General features: G+C 52.0%; 1 protein-coding gene across 1 annotated transcript; it reads right to left on the bottom strand.

The window, feature by feature from the left end:
- Nucleotides 1-471: 471 nt before the first annotated feature.
- LOC149365879 (endothelin-converting enzyme 1-like) lies at nt 472-16,776 on the bottom strand. Its single transcript, XM_089546965.1, has 8 exons — nt 16,472-16,776; nt 15,389-15,518; nt 13,929-14,106; nt 12,503-12,809; nt 10,499-10,817; nt 9,168-9,499; nt 1,543-2,055; nt 472-914 (listed from the first exon to the last, which is right to left on the bottom strand). Exons 1-8 carry the CDS (start codon nt 16,633-16,635, stop codon nt 629-631), a joined length of 2,229 nt encoding a protein of 742 aa, XP_089403091.1. The 5' UTR covers nt 16,636-16,776; the 3' UTR covers nt 472-628.
- Nucleotides 16,777-17,831: the final 1,055 nt, after the last annotated feature.

The following is a 17,831-nucleotide window of genomic DNA, read 5'->3' as shown; positions in this document are numbered from 1 at the left end:
TGCACCGAGAGCGTGTAATGAAGCACAGAAGTGAATTTATCACACGTGTAATTACGCAATTCGCCCAGAAAAATCCGAGGCGCCTACAGTTGCTGTTCAAGGAAGACTGACTGAGTGACTGTAGTTGCGTGTTTGTGAACATATTGTGCTGTGTGCTGGTCATCAATCCGAGTGAGTCGAGAACCCGTATGCAGCAAGACTGAGCACTCTTCTCCACGAAGTGATATAGCATCTTTTTGCATTTTTATTAATTTTAGTTCTTTCTTCGTTGATAAACTCCAATGTACCTCTCCTAGCCGCGCTTTAATTTGCTGTTTGTAATTTTCTTTCATGTGTGCATTTTGTTTAATTTTTATTTATATATAAATAAATAAATTTACTCCGAACATACCCCCCCCCCCCCCCCCGGGGCACCAACGGGGCCCCCCCCCTGCAAAAAATTCTGCGGACGCCCTTGCGAACAGGGGTGTCCTGAGGGGCACTTTTGCGAAGCGAGCGATGTGACCATAACATTGAAACAGGGGTATTGAACAAGCAAAGCTACGCGGACACGTAGGAACGAACTCCTTGAAGAAATTTTTCGCGACGTTTATGAGGCATTCGAGAGAGCGCGCGCCACGCCCCTCAGCTAGAAGGTCTCGCAGCGCGCGCTCGGGTTCATGACGGTTCCCGGCGCGCAGCGGAAGTGCTCGGCGAACTCTGGCATATTCATGAGCGGCACGTTGCACCGCATGTGCATGGGCGAGTAGAATTTGATGGTGTCCGCCTCGTCGGCGGGGCCAGCGGAGCGGCCGTGCATGGCGCCCTCTACGGTACACCACTTGTAGCAGCTGCTGATGAAGAACATCTGGTCTGCCGTGTAGCTCTCGCCGCTCAGCGTGTGCGCCGGCTGCGGCCCCAGGGTCTTGAAGGACCTGCAGAGCGCGCCACCGTCGGCACTTCGTAGTACTGCAGTGTCCTTCCTGTGGCCCTCGCACGGGCGTCTAAATACGACTTGAACGTTAATATCACTATAACGATAATTGATTAATAGAATTAAGGTTCCGATTCACTAGGCTCTAGTTAGGTTGCCTTCACCGTACCACAGCGATGTGTAGGAGACCGAAGGTCACCACCACGCACACTCCCACGTTCACATCGTCAGGCAGTTTCACAGCGCTAACGTTGCCATATCAAAAGGTCGTGCAGCCAAGCCGCCTACGAGCGCGAAAAGTGATCAAAGAGCGCCACTAGGATAGCCACTATAGGATAAGTGCCACTCGCACGGTCATGGAGCGCCGTTCGATACATCAAATGACCGTCGAAATTGGAGTTCGATATAGCCAGTAATTCGATATATCCGGGTACGATATCGTCTCGTGCAGAGGAGAGGCCTTTGTCCTCCAGTGAACGCAGCTGAGTTGACGATGCTTTTTTTTTCATCGCTATATCTGACACATATAAGTAGGGAACTTTTTGTCACGAAGTGCTATCGTTGAGATGTGGCATGAACTCGCGGATGTCGATCACAACCTCGTGATCTGTGCGCGCGCGGTCTATTACCGGTAGACCTTGTCGAGTCCCCCGCAGTCGGCGAAGTTCTCGGAGAGCGCCGTGTCCCCGTAGTTGACCCCGCGCGCCCAGGGAGCCTCGTTGTACAGCCGGCGCAGGCATTTGACGCGCTCGTCGAAGTTAGCGCGCGACCGCGGCGTCCACCAGTCCTCGCGCAGGCCGGACTCGTTGTACAGGCTGAGCTCTGGGTCGAAGCCGTGGGTGATCTCATGACCCACGACGTGCCCTAGCGAGCCGTAGTTGAGCGCCGCGGGCAGCGCGCGTCGGTAGAAGGGCGCGAACATGATGGCCGGCGGGATGACCATCACGTGGTAGATGGGCAGGTAGAAGGCGTTCACCAGGATCATGGGCAGCTCCACGTCGACGGCCGGGAAGAAGGGCGCCTCGGAGCGCAGACGCCGCAGCAGCCGGCGCGCGTCCGCGTCCCGGCTAGCCGTCAGCATGCGAGCGTAGCTGCCCCGCATGGCCGGCAGGAAGGCGTAGTGCTTGTTCAGCTGGTCCACCCTGGGAGGACGCCGCGGTGTTCATCGCACGGATACGTAATTAGGCTTTCTTTTATCTCTTCCTGTATCCGGTTAGAACGCTGCATCCAAGATGAGTGAGCAGATTGGGGTTTGCATGCCAAAAGCAGCCAGGGTGTCCTTATCTTTTCTCATGGCATCAGGAGATTTGTCATGATCCAGAGGAGAATCTCGCAGCCGACAAAGGCCGGCGACTGCATCGCCGCCAGTCTGTTGATTTTTTTTTCGCGGTCACGGCAGCCTGGTTTCCTTGCTGTCTTTGAGACTAGATTAGGAAGCTCGCTACAGTGACCGTAGGTAGCGTAAGACGTGTCCTGTGCTAAACCGCACATCAGTGGAAAAGTTAGCGTTGTCCGCCAGTGGTTTTGAGCCTGGCCGATGATATATTATCGAGAGCACCGACTGGCGTACTGTATAGCGAAGCCCGCTTCCGGGGTCTTATGACCTTACTGCTGGCCCCGAAAGACTGACTTCCATATGTCTGTCTACGCAGTCTTCCTTGTGTACTCAATTTTGTGTACATGCGCAAATGTTTGCCATTGTCCTTGAAATCAAAAACCGCGACCCACCGGCTGCACATTTATTAAACAAGGCTGTTGTGCGAGAGCGTCGCGTCGACGGCACCTGTACAGCCCCAGATAAATCTCGGCCCTGAACTCTGGACCTGAAGTTAGAGAATAACACGCATTGACCGATGGCGACTGCGGTAAAAACCATGTGATTACTATCCGGCTCAAGGGACAGTATTTGCCCTGCAATCATACTTAATATCGTTATAAAGCCACTGGAACCTTCTAGCACACCCCCGTAAAGTGGACTAATACTATAGAAACTCAGAGGAGCGAAAATAACGACACGCACCACGTACGGAAGTGAACAGAAGACTGATGTTTATTGCATTGCGATTGCCCGATATGGATTCGGAATGTCCATGGTTGCCCGTAGGCAAAATTACATCCGTCGAAGTTAGAGTTTCTACATACTCCCCCCCAATGAGCCTTAGCTCATTCGTAGAGGGATTCGAGGGGGTACAACAGTTGCACTGGTCTTCGAACCACAGTTCCACTCGGTAGGCGCACCATGCAGGCCCGGGTCCGTCCGTCACGTCCGACTAACACCTCGATGACTTCTCCCATCTTCCAGAGTTGCCGTGGCAGAAGATGCTCGTATACTAGTACCAAGGTACCTTTCTTGATTGCGTTCGATGCTGTCGGTACGTTGAAATGTGCAGTGCGCAGACTGTTCAAGTACTCCTTCTGCCACCTACGCCAGAAGTGGTCAGCCATCCTTTGACGATATCTCCAACTGCTGTCAAGGTTGTCTGACCGAGGCGGCTCAGATGCGGAACTAGAAACGGTGGGTAGGGAGGTCAGACGCTTTCCCACCAGAAAATGCGACGGAGTGAGAGGTTCCGGTTCAGTTGCTTCTGCGTACACGTATGTGAGGGGTCTGGAGTTGATGACGGCCTCAATTTCTGTGAGGACTGTTGCAAGCTCCTCAAAATTGCAGTAGCTGTTCCCCAACACTTTTTTGAGTGAAGACTTCACAGATCGTACCAATCTCTCCCAAAAGCCGCCCCACCAAGGAGCTCTTTCGGCGATGAACTTCCATTGGATCCGATGGTCCGCAAAATATCTTTGCAGCTCTTCTCTACGAATGGTTTTCCACATCTTTCTTAGATCCCGTGACGCACATTGGAATGTTTTTGCGTTGTCCGAGAAAATAACTCGACACACTCCTCTTCTTGCGACAAATCTTCTGAACGCCTTGAAGAAGCTTGAGGCAGACATGTCTGTCACCAATTCAAGATGTATCGCTCGTGTGACAGCACATGTGAAAAGGAGAATGTAAGACTTCTTGTTTTTGCCTTGATCTTTGGTGTTGAGCGGACCGGCAAAATCTATGCCTGTCACCTCAAAAGGCAACGCTTGTGTTACCCTTTCAGGAGGTAAGGGAGCCACTGCCTCAGTGGCTGCTCGGCTGTTGAGGCGGTCGCAGGTCACGCATTTCTTGAGCACCCTTTTTACCACTTGTCTTCCCTTCATTATCCAGAACTGCTCTCTTAGTTCTGTGAGCGTTTCAAGTGGTCCAGCATGTAAAAGGCGCCTGTGCGTTCCGTCAACTAACAGCTCGATGAAGCGATGGCTCGCTGGGAGAACAATAGGATGCTTGGCATTGTAGGAAAGCTCGGCATACTTCAGGCGTCCCCCAACTCTTAATATTCCGTGATCGTCTAAGAAGACATTGAGGTCACGTATTGGAGACGCGTTCGGTATTCGCGCTGAGCGACGAATGCACTGGAGCTCTTCGGGAAAAGCCTCGCGTTGTACATCTTTGATCAGGCAAATTTGAGCGTTGTTCGTCTCTTCTGCTGTCAGATATCCGTTCCGTCTCTCGGTGGGATGTCTTGAGTTATACAGATATCGTTGCATCCAGGCGACAACTCTCACCAGCTTAAACACTGAACTGTAGCGTTTAAAAGGTAGAACAGATTCTTCCCCTCCTTGTGTCACACTGTGAACATGAACTGGCTTCCTTTCTTCATCGCCAGTTGTATCTCCAGAGACGATCTCGCTGCGTGGCCAGTTAGCGCGAGGCTCGGTGAGCCAAGAAGGTCCTTGCCACCAAATCCTGGTTGACGTGAGCACCTCAGGGGAAACTCCTCGGGTAAGGAGGTCAGCCGAGTTTTCCTTTCCTGGGCAGTAGTTCCAGATGTCTGGATCAGTCAGTTGCTGTATTTCCAGCACGCGGTTGGCGACGAATGGTTTCCACTGTTGAGCAGAACCCCTCACCCAGTGAAGCGCGATTGTCGAATCTGTCCACAGAAACCACTCTTCCACTCGGAGACTCAGCGATCGAGACAGGTAGTCTTTCAGCTTGGCGCCCATTAGCATTCCCATCAGTTCAAGTCTTGGGAGAGAAAGCTTCTTCAGCGGGGCCACTCTCGATTTCGCCAAGAGCAAGGTTACTGTCGGCCTGCCTTGTCGACATGCGCGCAAGTAGGCAACGGCTCCGTATGCCTTGGGGCTTGCATCCGTAAAGATATGGATCTGCAATTCGTCATCGGCAGCACTGAGGCACCATCTTGGAACAGTTATTGCTGTTAAGTTATGCAGTGCTGTGTGCCACTGCGTCCACGCTGTTTGTACCTCTTCAGGCAACGGTGCATCCCAGTCAACGCCTAGTTCCCAGAGCGTCTGGAACATCAACTTAGCTGTCACAGTGACCGGGGAGATCAACCCGAGGGGATCGTAAATGCGCGCCGATGCCTGAAGGATAAATCTTTTTGTGTTGCAGTTCCGGTCTAGAAATTCCAAGAAAGGTTCCATTGAAAAGGCCAAGAGATCTTCTTCTTTATCCCATACAAGTCCTAACACGCGCGTGGTGTTGGCTGTGGGACATTCAACTTGGCTTGTTGGACACCCAGTTTTTTCCTTCTCAAAATCTCCTGTAGTCTTTTGGAATTTGAATTCCACTTTCGAAGAGTCATGCTTGCCTCTTTCATTATGCGCACTGCCTGTCGATAGAATTCTTCAGCTTCTTCTTCTGTGTCTGTGCCTGTGATGAGGTCGTCGACGTAGAAGCTCTCTTCAAGCGTGGTTGCTGTGCCAGAACAGTCGTTAATCGTATGCAGATGGTGGCGTATTGTCGCGGCAAGTAGGAATGGACTGCTGGTTACTCCGAACGGGACCCTTGCCATTCTCCAGACTTCTAGCGGGGGGTTCGGGCTTTTCTTTGTGGGTACCTGCTCATACCAGAAGAAGCGTACAGCGTCACGATCGTCTTTTCTCAGTGAGATTTGCAGAAATGCCTTTTCGATATCTGCACTGAGTCCGATGCGGTGCGTTCTGAAATTCAGCACCATTTTCAAGAGGTCCGGGTTTAAGTTCGGTCCCGAATCTAGTGCTTCGTTGAGTGCCACGCAACCCGCATCACTTGATGACGCATCGAACACGACTCTGACCTTAGTTGACAGGCTATCAGGTCGTAGCACCGCCCGGTGAGGCATATAAGACACTCTATTCTCCGTCTGGCTGACTTCGTTCTTTGGAAGCTTCTCAGCGAATCCGTGTTCGAGGTACTGACGTATGGCCTCATCGTACTTATTCAGCATTGTCTCATCTTTCAATAGTTTCTTCGTGAGACTAGCCAAGCGTTTCCTCGCGACTGCTTCGCTGTCGGCAAGATGAAAATTCACTGGCTTCCATGGAAGAGCCACTTCGTACCTCCCATCGATATGTTTAATGGAGGATTCAAAAGCCTTATGAACTTCTTCATGTTCTTGCTTATGTGGAGGGGGTTCGGAAATATCCATGCTTTCCAGCTCCCAGAATGACCCGAGCTCGGTGGCCAGTGCACTGGTGTTTTCCCTTACACTGGCTCGAAGGACAGCTACGGTTGCACTGCCGTTGCTGTGGGGAATGGCTCCCTGAAGTGTCCACCCGAAGTGTGTCCTAATAGCCACCAGACCACCCTGCATCTTCTGTACTTCGCCGGTCACTAGAGTCCAATAATAGTCAGCACCGATCAGAATACCAATGCCATTGCTTGTTAACTGTGCAGGTGGCAAGGTAACATCAGCAAGCTCAGTCACTTTATTTCTGACTTCTTGTACCACATCCTCAGGGATCAGAAGCTCGTCAGTACAGATTTCAGGTATCTCCAAGGCTTCCAAACAATGATCCCTTCGGTCGTACTGGCCCCTTAACCAAATTCGCATTCGTCTGCGCTTTTCTTTGATAATATTGCCTGTTCCACCGAAAGGATAGATGGTAATATCTTCCTCACCCAGTACCTCTAGACGTAGCTGGCGTGAAAGTTCCTCTGTTACAAAGGTTCTTTGACTTCCGCCATCAAAAAGTGCACGGCTGAGGACTCTTCGTTGGCTACCCTCCGCCCAGACCTGAGCTGTCTGGAGCAGCACGGCGGACGTCTTTCGTGCCTTATTGTGCGTCGCAGAGTGCAACTCAGTCGCCGTGTTATCTGATCTCTTCCAGGTTGGATCGCACATCGGAGTGATGTGTCTTCTTCCACAATTTTTACATTTCACTCTTTTGTTGCGACACTCCTGAGAAGTATGTCCTCTGATTGCGCACCGATAACACCGACCTGCTTTACGCAACTTGTTTCTCTTTTCTTCCAAAGACAGTGATGCCTGGCACTCCTGTGCAACGTGACCCTTCGAAGCACAAAATGCACAGGCCTCAGTCTGTTTGGGTTGGCTACTTAAGAGAGATGCTGCTGAGCCCCTGAGAGTGGCTGACCATTTGGGAGTTCTGGCCCTTTCCTTCTCTATTCTGGTTTTGTGACTAGCGTCATTGTTTTCCCATTGGCCAACTTGAAGTGCTTTCTCTCTACTCTCGACTTCCAACTTCAGGAACTCTAGCAATTTCTCTATCTTCAGATTGTCATTCGCTTTATCTGAAGAGCGGCACTTGTGATACTCCACGACGAGGCCAACTGGTAGCATCCTAAGCAGTGCAGAGCACAACATAGCTTCGTAACTGCTACTCTGCACGCCTAGAGTCGTTAGTGCGGCCATATTACGCTGCAGGTGATCGTATAGTCGTCGTAAAGTGCTCACCTCGTTTGCATTTCGTACCGGTGGTAAGTCGAGTAGCTGCGTCAGATGTTCTTGAATCAGGACATCAGGCCGACCGAAGCGTTCTTTGAGGAGGTCGATGGCGGCGTCGTAATTTTCTCCTGTCGCCTGAATGCCTGCCACAGCTGACAATGCCTTGCCTGTAAGCGTTGATCGCAGGTAGAGAAACTTCTCGGAGTTGGTGAGTGCAGCGTTGTCGTGAACGGCGTGCCGAAACTGTTGCCAGAACGGCTGCCATTCTGTTGTGGCACCACCATATCGTTGTAACTCCAATTTCGGTAGTTTCACTTTTGATGCAACGCCTATTCCTTCTTCCTTTTGGGGGCATGTCGATCTTTCGGCCACCGATCTCTTCTGTTGTGCCTCCTTCACTTCCTGGTCCAGCTTCGCCATGTATGTGACGATCTGGTCGTTTAACTCGACGGTGCGCATGTAGTCGTCTTCCGCATCGCTGTCTGGTACGACCTTCTCTATGGCTGCATCCACTTCCGTTAGTTTTTTCTGCAAGGCGTTTAACCTTGCCAACAAAACAGTGAAGCTCTTCTCGTCTGCCTCGCTCTCGAGCGACGAGTCTATGGCAGCGAGCAGCGTCGTCACCTGCGTTCTCAGCGCTGCCCTCTTCGGGCTGAGCCGCTTCATAACTGCGTCTCAGGTTTCGTGGCAGAGAAGCGCCGCTGGGCCTCGCTGCGCAGTTGCTGGGCGTGCGCTGTTTCGCACGTCTGCGGTGGCTGCCTCGTTGTTGATGCTGGTGGGTCGCGTTTCTTTGCGGTTCACAAGTCCATTGCTGATAAACTGGATCGACTCTTCCCGGGTTTCGGCACCAAAATATAGAAACTCAGAGGAGCGAAAATAACGACACGCACCACGTACGGAAGTGAACAGAAGACTGATGTTTATTGCATTGCGATTGCCCGATATGGATTCGGAATGTCCATGGTTGCCCGTAGGCAAAATTACATCCGTCGAAGTTAGAGTTTCTACAAATACTGTTGTCATCCAAGTACGCTCTACAGCTGGCGTAAACAGCTCACTGTCCCAGATGTCCAAACGTCGCTGCAAGTACACTGCAGAACAGACTCGGACCATACACATGTAGCGCCTGCGCACTGGCGCCCCGCTATCCCCTATGCCCCTAAACGATAGGGGGTCACCTATTCTAAAGGTCTATTACGCCCCCCCCCCCCCCCCCCCCCCCCCCCCCAGTTCCATATTCCTCCTGGAGTGTTGGCCTTCATTCGGACTCGGCAGATCATCAACGGACCTTAGCGGTGCGAGCGCTCCATAAGCCATACAGGCCCCCAATAATGTTTTCCTTCGTCCTTAACCATCAGCCCAGGAATTTAGCCCGGGAACTAAGATGTTGAAAGCATTTGTTAGCAAATAAATAAAGCTCATGGGCTGAAAGATGCGCGCGACAGATTTTTGGGGAGGGGCCCGCCATCCTTCGCGTCCACTACAGGCGCCGTTAGCAGCAGAAGCATGAGGGTCGTCACCTGGACACGTTATCCGGATGTCCAACGAGAGAGGCCAGGTTGTCGATACGTCGCAGGGCGCCGCGCCGCGTCTCCGGGTCGATCCAGCGCAACGTCAAGAAGCCGTCGCGCGTGGCGTTGCGCACCCTTCGCACGATGTCGCGGGCACCCTCTAGCTCACCCTCGTCCAGGTGCCAGCGCACAAACAGGTCACCCATGGCGTACGGCGCCAGCTGGAGGGCGTCGGCCACGCAGTGCGCCAGACGAAACAGCATCGTGTTCAGCGCGTTCCCCTCGACCGGCAGCTGGCTGGCCACCAGCCGAGATGACGTGGACGGGGCCAGGTAGCGCATCTGCGCAGCGCGCCAAAGGCCGGGAGTTCAGAACGGATGACCTTCTCAAGCACCACGCAAGCAACGAGCGGGACCGCCTCCATTGCTGCCACCATCGACTACGTTACCTCTAAAAATTGACTCACGATTACGGCAGTCGGTGATGCGAAGTCTGACAGCAGCTCTTGACATATTATTGCGAAAGCAATACTATTCGCACTTTCAAGCCTTCGCGTGACCCGTCCGCAGTTACGTTTGACCTTTAGCGGAGTGAATATGGGCGACCAACTCGCTCCTTCAGATAGCCCGGCTGCAGTTACGCCGCGCCGCGCACCTGTGGCGCTACTGCCGCTGTGACGTTATACTAGCTGTAGATTGTTTTCTTTCCCTCAGTCGCAACAACATTAAAAACAAAATATAAAAAAATTACCGAAGACGCTTTGAGTCGCGCAGCGGCGGCCGGTAGCCACGCGTAACCTGTAGACGCGGCGCACTGCGTTCCTTCAGTTGGAGGCGCTGCGCTTTTGCTTTCGCAACCTACCAGGCTTAACCAACTCGTTAGCCACCTTCCAGGTGACGTTTCGCTCTGCTAATTTTTGTGCACGCTACTCTCAGTATATAATGCCCTCGGGGATTTCATAGTAAGAAAATAAATTGTGTTCTGCAAGGAGGGTTGTTATTTAGGGAGCAAACGACACAAGACGTTACAAAACTGAGACCGGCAGTTCGGCGAGTTAGTACGAATGCGTTTCTAAGGAGTGCAAAAGGTGTGAGACGATACGAAGAGAGAAGCACCGACTGGCAAGTCCGACTTTCAAGGCAGCTTGAGGGTCAGAACTCTGTGTCTTTTTCTCGCCCGCAGTGTTGTCTTGGGGACGTTTGGCCTGTTTCCGGACGTTCGCGCCCGCTCAGATGCACTGAGCGATGATGAGCCAATCAGACATCCGCACGGTCTTTCGCAGTGCTTCATGTACATCAACATGGCGGCCACTGTGGCCTGAGTGAAAGGTATGCACCCACCAGCATGAGGCTGACGTAGGCGCGCAGCGTCTCGGAGGCCGGGGTTGGCCCCAGCAGCTGTCCAATGGCGCGCAGGTAGGGGCCGTTGGTGACGAGCAGCTCGTCATCCTCGCCCAGCCGCCGGTGTTCAGGCAGCACCCGGTTTACGGCGTCCAACAGCAGCCGGCCAGGGAACGTGGGGCCCGTCATGTTGCTGAGGTCGCCGAAGCGCACGTACGAAGTGGTCATGTTGGGCCGGTCGCCGAGCGGCGGAAGAGCTGCCGTCAGCAGCATGTTGTCCAGAACCATAAGCCGCTCCACCAGCTGCGGGTGCGGACGCCTGCGCACATATCGCAGCCACGACGGTTGCTTTGCATGGAACTTTGTCCTGGATAAACGGCGTAGTACGTCGTAACAGACTACAGCCGTTCAGTGGTTATGGTACTCAGCTGCCGGCCCAGAACACACGGGTTCAACCCGGCCGCGGCAATCGCATTTATATGGAGGCGAAATGCTAGAGGTCCTTGTATTGTGGAGCCCTCCACTACTGCACCTGTCATAACCTGAGTCGCCTTGGGGAGTTTAAACCCTATAAACCAATCGTAACAGACTACTGCCGCGTTCACTATAGCTGTCCTTTGGGATTGTTATCCTGGTCTGCAGGACGGGCTCTGCTGAGAGCACATCTGATTGCATGTCTACACATAAGGTACATTCTGATTGGTTATTCTGATTGGTTACGTATTTGATCCCGTGGAGCGATGACGGCAAGGAATCCGTCATTTTCACACGGCCGCTTGCTCACGCAAGCCTCTCCTCCTGCACTTCCACTGGTTAAAAACAAACCGCCAGCCGCTACTGCGCATGCGCAGTTTATGTTAGCAAAAGGTACATGCGACAGGTGGCGGCAGCTGTCAAGTGCACGCCTGCCACTTCGCAGGCGCTGAGGCGCCCCGTGGTACCAGATTGTGCCTGCTTCCCGTAGCGATGCCGGGGCGAGCAAAAATATTCTATTTCCTTTTATCCATACTTTAAATAAAAACCACTAGTACTACCGCGTCTCCGACATCCTTTTGTTTTCAACCAGTAGCGCGCGAATTTCTGCCACTGCCCAGAGAGCGTCAGACCTTGTAAAAATCTTATCGAAAAATACAACAGCATATCCTGTTGTGCGACAAGTCTATTGTTATTGTGCAACAAGACTGCACTGTCCTTCGGCAGACTGATCTGTTGGACGACAGATACAGTCCTGTTGTCAGTCTGATCTGTTGTAGAGAATGCCCTGTTGTAATAACAAACTGTTCGATGCGACAGAGTTGGCAGCCACCGTTGCCCGATAGTGCAAAAGATCATCTAGGCACAAAACTCCGGCAGTGTATGTAGAACGTCTCTCCCTGCCTGGGCTCCGCCACACGCCAAGATCCATGCCCCTACGGTCACCATGAACACTAGAGTCCAGACGAACATGCGTTCATGCCTATATCACTACAGCGCACGCTTCGTGCTACACTGAAGCTTGTATTTATCACTGAAGCGCATTAATTTTAGACTGGAAAGGCACCAGAATTCCGGTAAAAGGAAACACCGTGCTGCATTCTCGGCATTACCATGAACTCGACAACGATACATCGAGACGAGTCGGTCTGTCCAAGTGAAGTTTGTCTGGCGGGTTCATGTCAACTCGACAGCAGGAGTTTATGGGGTTTAACGTCCCAAAGCGACAAAGGCTATGAGGGACGCCGTAGTGGAGGGCTCCGGAAATTTCAACCACCTGGGGAGTTGGATTGACTCGCCAGGCCCCCTCAGCCGATGGAACCTAATCCTTTTCATATCGGGGAGTAGGATTATCTGGAGTAGGAGCCGGTTTGCTACTCTATCGCGCCCTCTCGCCTTCGATAGCGCGCCGTTACTTTCCTGATTCGCTGCTATCGAGTTCATGTAAACGCATAGTCGCCGAGTTGAGATGACCTTGCTAAACCTCCTCCTGTTGTCGGGTCACCTGGGCTCAAATGAGGGCGTGCGCACCTTCCGGAGAGCAGCACGGCGCTGATCTCGAAGAAGGCGGCCAGGCGCCCAGAGGCGAGCAGCAGGCGACGCACGGCGGCCCACTCGTACATGAAGGCCAGGTTGAACTCGACGTGGAGCGAGTAGAAGCCGCGCCGCTTGAAGTACACGTCGGGCACTATGCGCAGGAGCACGTGCACGCCGCGCATCAGGCTCAGCTCGACGAGCACGTCGATCACGGAGCTGTCCTCGCGGCCGCTGCGCTCCTTGACGCTTTCCACCGGCGGCCACGACAGGTTGTACTGCGCCAGGAAGTCGGACACAAAGTCTGCGCGCCGCGACGAGGCGCTGCTATACAGTCGAAAGCAAATATATCGAACTCGAAGGGGATCGCGAAGTAGTTCGATATAGCGAGAATTCGTTATATAAAAATGGCAATATGCAAGCTTATATGATGAAAGTATGACAGTCACTGACCAAGTAAAAGTACAAATCATGTTTCGGAATAGGGCACACTCTGTATGAGTAAAAAGGGAGTACTGTCCTCTAGCGCACTGCCTTTTAGGGCGGGGTATTCGCTGCCCAAGCTCTGGGGTAGAACTACGGAGTACTTACTCTTTGCAAGGAAAACAAGTTCCCTTTCCGAAAATGCGAAGTTCTGGCAGTTACGATAATTTTAACCAAGGTTTCAACCGCCTCTACTTGCTAACCTTAAGAGCTCCGGCGCTGCATTGAAAGGCCTCCCCCCATTGCTAACTGTATCAAGTCACTGTTTTGCCTCCGTTGCCAAGAGCAAGCATTCCGTATATTTGGAAATCGAAACCTACTCAGGAACTTGGGCAGCATACGCTGCCCATAAAGGGAGTGCGCTAGAGGACAACTTAGTCCTTTTTTACTCCCATAAAAGCTTAGTGTTTAAATGTATGCCACCCAAGTCCTGGGGTAGATTTCCATCATTAAAATACGGAATGCTTACGACTGGCAAGGGAAACAAATTCCCTCTTCAAAATGTGCCATGTTTCAGCAGTAACGAGATTTTAGCCCAGGTTTCGACCTCCTGTATTTGCATTCTTCAAGACCTCCGGTGCCGCTTTTAAAAGCTTGCTTCCATTACTAACTGCATCGACGTACCACGCTTTGTGGTAGAAACATGCTTTCGTTGCCAAGATTCAGCATTTCATGTATGCAGTTATCGATACTTACTCCGGCATTTGGCCATCATTTCCTGTATGCTCCTAGAAGGGAGTGCACTAGAGAACAGCTTACTGCATTTTTACTCCCTTAGAGACTGTTTTGTGTTTACAGTGTATATTTATATACTGACAACTTATGTTTGAGGGTGAACATACATGGATGCGCACACTCAAAGCATGAAGTCTTGTTCTCTTACTCTAGCGCAAACGAAAAGGACTAAATCTGCGGCAAGTTTACAAAAGCAGTTGCGTACCCAAGTTGTCGCCGCTGTTGATGGCCTCCTGCATGCACCGCTGCATGAAGCGCGCCGTCTTCAGATGCGCGCTGACTAATTTCGAGTCCGGCATCTCGGTGTCGATCAGCAGCAGCTGCTTGAAGAAGGACAGCGCCACGCGAATCTGCAGCTTCAAGAAGGCGTTGATGGTGCCCGCCTGCGTGGTTAAAGGGCGCCATTAGAAATTTTCAGCATAGCGCGATCCGTTTCCTGGAGGTGCCAAGCGCGCCTGCGCAGATGGCCACAAGGGGCCAGTTTGGAAGGATGGAAACTTCAGCCCCTAGACCAACTTTGATGTACGGGCTTTAGTGAAAACCAGGCAAAAAAAGACGCTACATAAGATAGAGTTACAACTCTAACATAACAGAATTAAGAGCGCAGAACAAGGCTGGACTATAGCAACTCATGCCCATCACTGCCTTGTGTAGCATCCTTTTGGCTAATTGGCACATTACTAGACATGATTCACCAACTGGCCCTCTATTCAGCATTCCAGCTGCGGGCACACACCTGCTACTCCGCATGCACATGCCACAAAGTGCGGCGTATAAACATGCATAGCGGGACGCTCATAAAGTTCGATATCCGGAGGGTAAGGATGGCTCTCTCAAGTCCTGCCCTTTACATCAACCCCGGTGGCCTAGCCACTTTTGACCAAAACTATAACGTGAAAAAAGTTAATGAGCAGCCATAACTGGGAACTTCCCGTTCGTGCTCAGCGCTTTTAAGCATACCAGCTTCGAAGCTCCCTTTAGTACCCATGTACCACAGTACGACACTCTGGTAAGCTTGGAGGTCAGCTGATTGTCGCGTCACTTGCGGCAGTCAGGTGAACTGCTCAACAGCGTTCGGAATGCGGTTGTGGTGAATCAAGGACAGCTATTGCGGGGCACCGCCAATAGCTGACTGCCCAGCTAACAGGCGGCACCTCCTGCTGACTCCCCAAAAATGGCCACAAGCCATGTCTAGAGTTCGGAGTTTCGTACCATATGAATAGTGCGATCCGGTTGGCACTAGCGCGAGCAGACGAGATCACGCTACCTATAAAAAGGTAAGGCGATGAACGCTCACGCATGCAGAGGCGGCATCTGGAGAAGCAAGGCAAAGCTGTCGAGCTTGATTAACCGCGTGAGAACAATAGTTAATACGACTCGTGACAGTGCAGTACAGTTGAAAGACGCAACGAGCGCGTGGATACGGTCGCTTTTGCAAACATTAGATGCCGCCAGCATGCAAGTGGCTCTAAAGCGGTTCCGACAGTTTGTGTCGTTATTCCGCTTCGAAAAGAGCGCTGGGATTCAACCGCTCTCGTCTCCTGCTTCGTGGCGACAACCCTGCCCTATACACTGTTAAGAGAAAGGAGTAAAAAGGGAGTAACACAGCTTGCTCCCTTTTTACTCCCGTATAGGTGCATTTTTGTTTAGTGTGTAGCGTTGCACCTGCGTGGTGTTCCTGTTGGCGCATACGAACTCGTAGAAGTCGTCGCAAGGCTTCCGCCGAGGGCTGATAGACATGCTCAGGTCCTCGAGCCAGTCACCGCATTGCGGGGACTGACAGCCGATCGCGTACCTGGGAAAAGAAACGATCGTTATACCTTTGCACTCTCAGCCTCACGCACAGAACAAGGATGCCCCCAACAAAGGACGAGCAAGCATTCGATCTGATTTTGCCGAGCTTCCAGTGATCTCAGATATATAAGAAGATATTAAACGGAGATGACGGCACTAAGAAATTCTTCGTCGTGTCTGTTGTTGCGTTATAGACCTACAGACTATGCTGACTGCAACTCAGTGTAAAAGAGATCTGTACATATATACGAAGGGTTTAAAATCAGGGGGGTCTAAGAGGGTTTCGTCCCCAACGAATAATGACAAGAGATCTCTGACCCCCCTCCCCCCTCCCGTTCTATAGTATAGGGACCGCAGGAACCCGAACTAGGCAACGTTTTGTTCTTGTCATTGGTGTTTGGAACGTTTCCTCTCTACGATCTAAAGTTTCAGCGTGATTTTTAGTATCAATTAACACGTTTCCTAAAACCTGAGACGGAGTACACAAAGGCTGGAGGAAGGGAAACCGTTTTTCCCATTGTACCACTGTGTTTAGAACTTCTTAAAGTAACATTGCATTTCTGTCATTTTCTCTCCTTGTATAATACGCCCCAACCCTGCAACAGCCTCGGCAAGGAGGCCAGCTAGCAGTATGTAATAAATAAAAATAAAAAGTCAGACCACAGCTGGTAACTCAGCTCCAAAGCTCACAACAACGAGCACACTGGCAGAACGCGAGGATCGCTTGTTCCAGGTCTGTGTTACAAATTGAGCTATAATAAGCTGTGTCATAATAAATTCCCATTGGAAGCTCGATCAGCGCGAGCTATAACGAATCTACGGCTCTAACGAAGCAAGCGCCGGGCCTCCTCAACTTCGTTATAACGAGGTTCAACTGTATTCGTAATTGAGAGGCAGTGTTAAGATGGCGGCGGGGGGTCTCTGCTGCAGCGAGTGCTGAAGGGCGAGTAGTACCGCAGGCCGGCCGGCGCCAAGAACGCCCCCGAGACGGTAAGCAGGGCCCCGATGACAGCCACGGCGAGGTACCGGTTCCAGCGAGTCTCGGCGTAGCCCAGTGGTACGGTGGTAATAGGCGGAAGACCGCCTTGAAGCTCCTTGGGCACGCCCTCCAGGATCATGGCTCACGCTGGTGCTCAGAGGTTCAGGTACGTATACAGCCCTGTCGCAGAGGTGCAACTCAGCATGGCCAGAAGGGCAAAGTCGACTAGAAAAACTTGGAGTACACCTCATTATCATTAGCAGCGACTATGCGAAAGCATATACCCTGCACCTGCCAACCAGGAAAGGTGGCAGGTTGTAGCTGGCTCTTCCGTGCAATTAAACTTGGCAGGTGATATAGTTCTCGTGGCAGCCACTTTCCGGTCTCTCCCTCTCTCTTACAACAGGAGAGGGAGATTTACCTCTTCTCTTTGCCACCTGCCAACCGCGGCAAAAGAAAGCTGGCTGTTCCGTGTAGCAACCTTGGCAGGTGGTAAGAGCCATCTGGCAAGGCTTCCACCTACCACTTGCCTCCTTGCAGGTGGCAAAGGCTGAGACCGACGGTGGGTGCGTGGACACAGGGCTCCGATGCTTTCGCATAAATTCTCACAGGACGGTTCCCACCGTGCAACGCGAGATTCATCAACAGCTTTTTGTGGTGGCGAATCCTTTCATTACTATTTGCCTGCTTCTTTGACAGTGTGCGTGACGTCACTGTTCACACCACTCCACGTGGCGCGTTGCAGTGATGTCATGTGTGACGTCACTGCATGCCCACCAATCAGCGTGCAACGCAAATGCCGCACAACCAAGAAACGTGCCGAATATATATGTATCAGAATAAGATGGCGTTTTGATGAAACAAATTTTAAATAATCGCGCAGAAAATGCTGATGAGCCGCCCTACCAATCAGATTCTCGGCCGGTGGTTGTTCGGTCAGTCTATAGCGAGCGGTCGCAGAGTGGAACGCGAAGATGCAGACCACGTCACCTGAAACAGCCTATTAGCGGCAAGGACGCCCTCACTGATAATGAGAGAGAACCGCCTAGGGCACACAGACGAAAAATGGGAGAGAACGGAGAGTAGCGAGGAGCAGTAAAGGTTGATTAAGCGGCCATGTGGGGCAGGCGCAGGCTCGCAATTAAGGGGAGTTCGGCCCTGTCCAGCTCCGGTACGCCCACGCAGCTATGAAAGTCTTGGACCCAGCTTACTTCTGAGGAGCCTCGAGGACACAGTACACAGCGGGTGCCGTCGATGTGAGACCGCGGAGTGACGAATTTCGTAGTACGCAGCACGGTTATGCGCTGACTTATGCCTTGTATGCCCCTTGAATGT

This window comes from Amblyomma mixtum, chromosome 1 (genome assembly GCF_055824585.1).
Source record: "Amblyomma mixtum isolate Tamu chromosome 1, ASM5582458v1, whole genome shotgun sequence".
Taxonomy (NCBI): Eukaryota; Metazoa; Arthropoda; class Arachnida; order Ixodida; family Ixodidae; genus Amblyomma; species Amblyomma mixtum.
Note: the sequence above shows the minus strand (reverse complement) of the source record. Positions and strands in the feature narration are given on the sequence as shown.